The 8,530-nt window shown below is 36.5% G+C and overlaps 2 protein-coding genes across 2 annotated transcripts; both read right to left on the bottom strand.

Annotated features, from left to right (window-relative positions):
* Positions 1 to 393: 393 nt before the first annotated feature.
* Positions 394 to 2,999, bottom strand: LOC113706582 (probable calcium-binding protein CML18). Its single transcript, XM_027228507.2, has 2 exons — positions 1,863 to 2,999; positions 394 to 799 (listed from the first exon to the last, which is right to left on the bottom strand). Exon 1 carries the CDS (start codon positions 2,370 to 2,372, stop codon positions 1,881 to 1,883), a length of 492 nt encoding a protein of 163 aa, XP_027084308.1. The 5' UTR covers positions 2,373 to 2,999; the 3' UTR covers positions 394 to 799; positions 1,863 to 1,880.
* A 1,983-nt stretch (positions 3,000 to 4,982) lies between these two features.
* On the bottom strand, positions 4,983 to 6,675 carry LOC113707422 (plastoglobulin-1, chloroplastic). Its single transcript, XM_027229751.2, has 2 exons — positions 5,870 to 6,675; positions 4,983 to 5,618 (listed from the first exon to the last, which is right to left on the bottom strand). The coding sequence occupies exons 1-2, from the start codon at positions 6,529 to 6,531 to the stop codon at positions 5,111 to 5,113; spliced, it is 1,170 nt and encodes a 389-aa protein (XP_027085552.2). The 5' UTR covers positions 6,532 to 6,675; the 3' UTR covers positions 4,983 to 5,110.
* Positions 6,676 to 8,530: the final 1,855 nt, after the last annotated feature.

Consider the following 8,530-nt stretch of genomic DNA (forward strand, 5'->3'; position numbering starts at 1 on the left):
TATCTGAATTTACTACGTAAAATTGAAACTTTGTAACATGATTGAGATTGCTTGGTGTAACTAGCTTGTCATGCTTGACATATTCATACTTTTAGCCTCAATCCATTTGAGTTCTCTGCAGTGTTAGAAGCAAGTTTTCCTGTGACAACAGTTTGCTAGTAGGAATTCTACAGCATAAAATTTAGTAGTAGAGTTGCCTGTCTGCTGCATATCCAAACCCAAGTGTTACTGATAGCTTTGAGCTTCAGCTCCTAGTATGCAGTTATGTCTCGGCACCTACACGGCATGCAATTCCCAGGTTTTACTAGGTTTCACGCAACAGAGACATGCAGATTATATATATATATATATATATATATATTGCATTGCATTCCATGTTTATACACCAATCAATGAGCTTTCTTCAAATTTGCACTTCTTTGGCTTCAACATCTGGTAAAAATCCATTACAAACAGAACTTTTGCCAAAAGATAAGATGGATTGGTTGCTGAACATTGAAATTGCAAAATTCATACCTCTTTAGGCAAAAGCAGTAAACAAATTAAACTTTATACAAGTGCAGAAGCTTCTTATCTTATAGGAAATAGGAGAAGCACTCCATACATAAACAGAAAAGGGGAAAGAAACAGTAATGAACTGGCCTTGTTACAAAACAAAAGCCTTGCTATGCCTACGAGGCGGCCAGTGATATTCAGCTTTCAGCAAGGTTTCTACAAACTTATGACTGAAAAACTTCTTTCCGGAAGGGAACACACTCTCCTCTGAAAGCACAATCGGCCTAAGTACTTGATGTCTAACCTGCAAAACATATTTAGCCCAACATTTTACAGTCAGATTTTCAAATTCCATTGTAATAATCCACGATATTCCAATTCATAATAATTGCAATGCAAGGCTCCAAGTTTTGTTGCTATTCAGTTTGGACTAATGTCTACAAAAATAAGAAAATTGATATGCAGTAGTAGTAGAGATAAAGAAGCAGAAGCTGGATTATTGATGGGGTGAAGTTGGTAGGCACAGCAATTTTCTTGCTGGTCAACTCTGCTACCACAACCTAATGAAGTTGGCTGGATTGAATGTTCTTCCAAGTACATCCATCCACCTTACGCGTTTATACTTTATGGTTTGTTAATAACCACGAAGACTTTCTCTCCATGATTCATGATTACTACAACAACTACTCCTACTTTACTTCTTTTTTTTCGATAAATTGAGAGGATTTGAATTCAAAAATTCTTACTTACGAATCCTCCCATTTTATCACTCATCTCAACCCTCTCTCGAATCACCACGACTACTTCAATTGTCAAAAGCCAAATGTAAAAGTAGGTACAAGCCTCGAAGTGCAAAATTAAGGACATTCAAACTTGCAAAAGCACTTTGGAAGAGATGAGGAAATTTACAAAGTAAAGAAAATTGATCAAACATCATACAGTATATGCTTAAGAGCAAAATTACCAAACTGAAAAGAGCCTCGTATACAGAAAAAGAAGCCCTTTTGCATTAGGCTTTAAATAAATATGTATAGAAAATCCTAAATATACCTTTCGAATGTACAGTATTTAGCTTTTTCAGCAGACCAAAAAGTACAAATATTTAAAGAAGAAGAAGAAGAAGAAGAAGACAAGTTTCCTGTGTTTTCTAAACTGAATTTCCTTGAAGTTAAAGAGTAATCAGGCCGATATGATCAGGAAAATCACGGTGCAAGTTGACATATTAAATTGAATAACCATAGACAACATACTCGGAACAATATATAATCAAAATGCGATTATGTGGACAGAAAAAGGTTTTAGAAACAAAATCAAACACCATGCCCCTAAATATTTGACAATCTGCAACTGGAAAAGAAAGCAAATACCTGATAACATCCCAAATCTTAACTCCAAGAATTATCAAAAGCAGCAGAAGTAATCGCCTGCGAAAACTCCTGAAAACTAATCCTTCCATCTCCATCAGTATCAGCTTCTTTAATCATCCCAGTAAGCTCTTCAGCAGTCAAGGCATGTCCAAGCTTGGCCATGGAGTGAGCCAACTCTGCGGCAGTAATAAAACCATTGCCATCTCTGTCAAACATCCTGAACAACTGCTTCAACTGCTCCTCCGTGTACGGAGATTTGGCAGGTAGAAGTTCTGGCGCTACTAAAGCAATAAACTCTGAAAATTCAACTAAACCATTGTTGTTTCTGTCAGCCTTTTGGATCAAAGTTTCAAGCTGATCAGGGCTTGGTTTTAGGCCTAGCGATCTCAACAGCGATCCTAGCTCTAACTGCGTGAGGCTTCCATCGTTGTTTCTGTCGAATGATCGGAAGATTTCTCGAAGCTCTGCTAATTGCTCATCATCCAAACTTACTGGCTCTTTACTGCTCATTCTTTGCAGCAAAAGAAGGAAGAAACAAATCTAAATTTTCTCCAAAACAAAACCTGCTTTCTTGCTTCTTTCCCTATATGATCACTGCTCTTCTTGCTTTGACATCGATATTGATCAAGAAAACGGATCAGGACGTCTCTCTTCTCCTAGTAAAGCTGCACAAAAATGAGTTCTTGATTGATCACCAACATTAATCCCACCTCGGCAGTGTGTGTATGCGTGTGTGTAAAGATTTCAGACTTCAGAGCCTTAGTCAGTGATCCAAGTACAAAGGGTTTCTTGGATTTTGTTAGTGATCCAAGTCTTTCGCTGGATCCTTGGAATTCTGAGTAAAACTTTGACGAGCTAATAGGATCCTAACAAAACAGAAACTTTTGTATTGTATTTTCTTGGCAGGAAAACACGCAGTCACGCACTAGAAAGAAAAACCTGCGAGTAAATTACCATTCTACAAGCCGACTTAGGTAGGATTTGATTATATAGTAAAATAGATTACTAAGATTGTGAATAGTAATCAACTAATCATCAATAATAATGAATTATCATAATGTCCCGAATGCGTTTTTCTGAAGTTTATGCGTTTGACAATCTTTTTCATGGAAAAGGGCAAAAAGGGCGGCACAAATGGCGCGAACTTCGTGAAGACGCGCACGTCCTTTTTTGCTGATTGTGACCGTCAAGACTTTGTCAACCGTTTTTTAAATGGTCTCTAGTTTATTAAGTCTTTACACTTGGGTTGATTCATCAAATAATCTGGTGCCATGTTGGCATTTTGGGTGGGAACTTGGTCATGGTTGGTGATGTTGGCTTGTTTTGGTTGGATGGAGAGTTGGAGACCAAAAGAAGGGTTTGGGCCAGGTGAAGTACTGGCATTCTTCACTTCTTTCCTTTTATTATGGTTCTAGTAACCCTTCTTGACTTAATTTTGTTGACTTGAAGGTTTAATTTGGTAGTTTGGTGCTGGAAAGAAAGGAAATCAAGACCTTTCAAAAAAAAAAAAAACAAAAGTAAAGGTTCATGGGGTCCGTCAGACATTTTCTGGTTCCTAAAAGAACTAGGAAACTATCAACCATTTCTTCCATGGTAGACCATGCTGTTTTTGGGTCATTTTTCATTTGGAGAGGAGGGTTAAATCACACCTCTCTGTCTCACATTCACACACATCTTTATCGTAAATTCACACTTTTGATGAATTGATTGATGTCTTGTGCGGTTAATATTGAAACTTATATAATGTGCCAATTTTTTTTCATAGGATTTATGAAGAAAAATCTAATGATGTACCTCTTTTGAGGGTTGCTGATGCTGGTCCCGAATGTTCAATTATGAATGGATAAAAACACCCTTTAAATCCGGCCAAATTTATGCCTAAAGTCATCGAAAATGCTTAAAATGTGCAATTTTAATTGTTCAAAAATCAATCAGAAACAAAATTTAGATGAGAGGCCAAAAATAGATAATGACAATAGTTTAGGGTTCTCCAGGTTTGTTACTCTCAATAGTAGTGTGTCTCTGCAGTCCAATCAAGTCAAAGAACAAAAAGTCGCTGAGAAAAAGGGGGAAAAGGAAAACAAAAAGAGTAGCCAAGACTGATTCCCATTTTGGTTCCGAGGCTCGTCCTACAATCTCTTCTCCTCTAATTTTTACCTCTGCTCGGGGAAGAACAGGGTTTGTAAAAGCATTTTAGTTATTCGAATCAAAACTGTGAACGTAGACAATCTGAGCACTCCACCACATTATACTTCCAAAACCAGCACAACTGACAAAGAAAACAAATAAAACACAAGGAACAACTGATTGCAAAACTCCATAGCTTTAATTGTTCACTTCGTATAATTCAATTGGATGCAAGAAAACTACGAAGAATGTGCAGTATCTATATTCTGATACTTAAAATGTAACAAAACTATCAAACTCTGGTCGGGTTACCCTTTGAGGAGGCCAGGGCACCAATGCTAAATTGCAGAAGATATAGGTGGTGAGGTTTGAAGCAGCTTCCCAACAGCTATGAACAATGTAGGACAGGCCACCAAGTATGCTTATTCCCAAATCAAATCTTATATGCACTCAATCCACCTATGGGTAAAAACACTAACGTGGGGCCAATAAAGTGCAGCTAAACTGGAAGTGTAATAACAAAGCAGAATTGAGCACATTTTCTGAAACTATTGTGTCTTTCAGAGTAACAGAGCACACCTTCTGTTGTTAATCCAGAATCTATAGGACACCGGAGTTTCAGATATGATATAGTACTGCTGCATGTAGACATATCAACTCCTCATGCTCGCTCCCTTTTATTTCATCAAGTATGATGAAGCTGACAGCCTAATCAATGCTAGTAGCCTATGATCCTCCTAAACTCTGGTTGTTGCCATTAGAGAGCAATATCATATGGATGTAACTTGTCAAAGAGAAAAAGACACATAATGACTCAGTTGCAATGGAGAATACAGCAGTCGAAAGCACACATTACTAGAGGACGGATTAGAAGTCTTCAACTCTTCAGTGGCAAAATATAGACTTAGAAAAAAAGAAAGTATAAATTAGGGTTTGATCTCAACTTTTAAAGTGCCAGATAGCAATTGCGTATAAGTAAAAACGGAACAGCAGTGCCAGCAACGGGTGTGTCACACTCAATTATGTATAAGATGAAGTATAATAACCAAAAATTGTATCTACAAGTCTTCAAACTACAAGTCTTCAAGGAGGGAAGAACTAATGCTTAGAAGAACACCTGGCTACTGATCTAGAAGAGTACTCCCTTCCTTAGCCAGCACAAATAGACCACCATCTCCCCTTGATATACGGAGATCCTTGTCAAGGTATGTGATAAGAAGCCAAGATTTTGCCCTCTCACCAGGGATAGGAATCTTAAGAGGAGGCTGACCGGAAATAGCACGTCCAATCCCAGCCACAGCATTTTGCAAAGGATTCAGAGATTGTTGCACGGGTGATAAATTGATTTTTTGCCCGAAAATATCAACATCTTCTGGAAGATCTATGCTGGACTTGATCTCGGGAGGATTCAGGGTCCCTTCCTTAAATTGAACCTGTATTCTTGATGGACTCCTCACTTCAAAAGCAGCACTGGCACTAAAAGAGAGAGAGGCAACAGGACCTGATATTGTGGTGGAATTATCTATGGTTAAGCTGCTAGAATTAACTGATTGGGATATCTTCTCAACCTTCACCAGTGGTAAGCTGCCTGTTGCCAGAAGAGGCAGCAGCTCAGAAAATGCAGTAAACCTGACACAAGACAGAAACGATGTTCACCCTAAGCATTGATTTTTCAGAAATTAGCTGTGCTATCTGAAGAAAGCTCAATTTAACATCAAATTTCGCAGCGCAAATGGTGCTCTTTTCTGATACATTTCCCTAATTTGACTATATTGCAATGCAGAAAAGCTAAATAAATACTATTTCCTGTCTGGTATGATCAAATTCACACACCATTAGTGATTCAAGAATGACGAAAAGAACAGGGAAATAGAGCTTACAGCAGAACCCAATTGCCATCAAGCAATTCCGGGCTCTCAGTCGGAGCTGGATTGGGATTAGCAGCCTCCAGCTGGGCAATCAACTCAATAGCCTCGGCCCGAAGTTCGGACGAAGCCCGAAACCCGAAATCCGTCCCGTAGACAGTATCCACGAGAGCTCTTTTCAAGTCCCTAAGCTTCTGGCTCTCCCCATCAACCTCAACCCCAGGACTCCCATTCCCATACCTATCATCCTTAACCCCAACACCGCCCCACTCGTCGTCCGCTTCTTCTCCAGGAGGATCCGGGCCGGAAAACTTCGTCGGTGGTTCGGGTTCTGCCTCCCCTTTCTCGCCCCACTCGTCTGTAACTGTTTTGGGTTTTCTATCGGGTTCTTCGTCGTCGTTGTTGTCTTGGGGAGAAAAAGAGGGATTGGGTTTACTGGGTTCGGATGAGTCGCTGTAAGAATAAGAATATTTCGAGGAAGACAAGTAAATAGGGGAAATGGTGGGGTGGTGTTTCTTGAAGAATGGCGGGATGGAGAAAATAAGTGTTGGAAGCTGGGGTTTGAGTGCTGGAGTGGGTAGGAAGGGGAGGGTAATGGAGTGGTGGTAGAGGACAGACATTTTTGCGAGGGTCGATGGCGGTGGGTGGTGGCTTATGGCGGTGCTGGTTGCGTACATCGGTGGAGCTGGCAGAGCTGCTAAGGCGGAGGGGAGGTGGCAGTCGCCGTGGTGTTTGGACCGTCACTTGAACGACATACGTACGATAGTAGATATTGTGTTTGTGAATTGTGACTCGTGTTGGTAACTGCTACTCATATGATAAATTAGGAAATGAGAAAAATGAAAAATTCATCCATGTTGAACTTTTTTTGGCAACAATTTTTTCCCTAATTAATTAAAAAAAAGGGGGGAAGATTGCAAAATCTCAAATGTCTCCTCTACAATTTAATTGTAAGGAAAATGACACCATTTGTATATCATATATTGCTGATGTTAAATTTTAGTATGTCAAATTCAAAATAAGTCATTTTAATTACTTGCTCCACATAAAATAACACTAAAATGCTCTTTTTTTTTTTTTAAAGAAAAAAATCTTTAGTCACCACCTCACCATTCTAGTCAAATTTTAACCTTTAGCTTGCATATATTTAAACCTCCTCTACTTGGACTTGCTAACGTTTTTTTTTTTTTTTTTTTTTCCTTTTGGGTATCATTTACTCCCATTCAAGATAAAACTACCTCTCAATTATGCTGATTTTTTTTCTTTGTTCTCTTCTATTTTCTCTTTTCTTCCAAATTAGTTTTCTTTTTGCAAATTTTTATTTATGAGCAAATAAGAAATTTCACTAACAACAAATTTGTGATGTCTATTCTCTAATTTACAAAATTGAAGAAACTTATAGTTTTTCCTTCTAATTAGTCAATTACAAATTAATATCATCTATTCACCAATTTAAGAAATTAAAAACAAATTTAGATTCTATTTCTTTCAAAATCAATTATCTATTATTTAAAACCACACATTCACATGTCAATTATTTGAACATCTTTTTTTTTTCCTCTTATAAATCTTGATTATTAGGATCTTTCCTTTACCATTTCTTAAAAATAATAAATTGTTAGTATATTCCTTTATATATCTACTCCTCTCACATAAAACTTTACTATCATCAATTATAGAAGTAAAAAATGAACAGCATCTTAAAATTCATTAGAAAGAAGAAGAAGAAAATTTTAAAATAAAAACTTAGCATATAATAGAGGGGTATTTTTGTCTCTCAAGGCTTAAGTGACTCAAAATAAAAGTTAATGGGCAAGGTGAAAATTAGGGTATGTCTTAGAGAGATAAATTGTAATTAACCCCTCTTAACAGTATTTTTTTTTAAATTGACAAATGAATAAGAAAAAGATGCATATTTTTCATATGTTTCTTTGGTTTTAAATTTCTATTTTTGCTTTATTTTCTTTGGTTTTTTCTCTTTAAATGGTTTTCTCTTTTTTTTTTTTTGGGTTTGTAGAAGGTTCTTTTTATTGTTTTGCATTTCCTTTAAATTCTTTTTGTAAATTAGTTTTTGATGCATTTTCTTGGTTCAGAGCATTATTGTGGCCAATCATAGAAATGCCATTAATGAACCATATTGAGATATAACCAATCTTAAATTCTTTCCATAATCAAACTTTAAGTAAATCAAACAATTGTAATTCAAACGCTAATACCAATAAAAATATGCTCATCCAACTCAAACTAAAGCTCGTTTAGTTCGTAATTAACAATCGTTTGTTAGAAGAACAACTTTCTTTGAAAAGATAAACAAGTTTTGGTTGCACAAGTTTTGAAATAATTTCTTAATCGCGCTTTCAACTTACTAAGCATAATTTCCAGAAACATATAAACAAAAAATTTTTGGTTTCCAAAAAGGATTTTTATGTAATCAATGAAGTTCACAAGTAAATTGTTAGTTTTTAGTTTTGCACGCGAGACACTTTATTTCTATAAACACTATTTACAAATACATCACTTCTATGAGTATTATTTACACTATCTCTTTAAATTGACTAAGTAGGAAAATGATTTTATTTACTTAGTATGTTTAGACTAGTAATTTTTTCAAATAAGTATAACTTTCACTATAAAATAAACATTCATAATCAATTTGATTTTGGAATTATTCCACTG

Source organism: Coffea arabica, chromosome 8c, assembly GCF_036785885.1.
Source record: "Coffea arabica cultivar ET-39 chromosome 8c, Coffea Arabica ET-39 HiFi, whole genome shotgun sequence".
NCBI lineage: Eukaryota > Viridiplantae > Streptophyta > Magnoliopsida > Gentianales > Rubiaceae > Coffea > Coffea arabica.

What these genes read in the sequence shown, in the direction of transcription:
- LOC113707422 (XM_027229751.2), bottom strand. Translation starts at nt 6,531, where the DNA reads ATGTACGCAACCAGCACCGCCATAAGCCACCACCCACCGCCATCGACC. An exon ending in GATGGCAATTGGGTTCTGCT is followed by an intron (nt 5,619 to 5,869) that starts GTAAGCTCTATT and finishes GTCTTGTGTCAG; the next exon opens with GTTTACTGCATTTTCTGAGC.
- LOC113706582 (XM_027228507.2), bottom strand. Translation starts at nt 2,372, where the DNA reads ATGAGCAGTAAAGAGCCAGTAAGTTTGGATGATGAGCAATTAGCAGAG.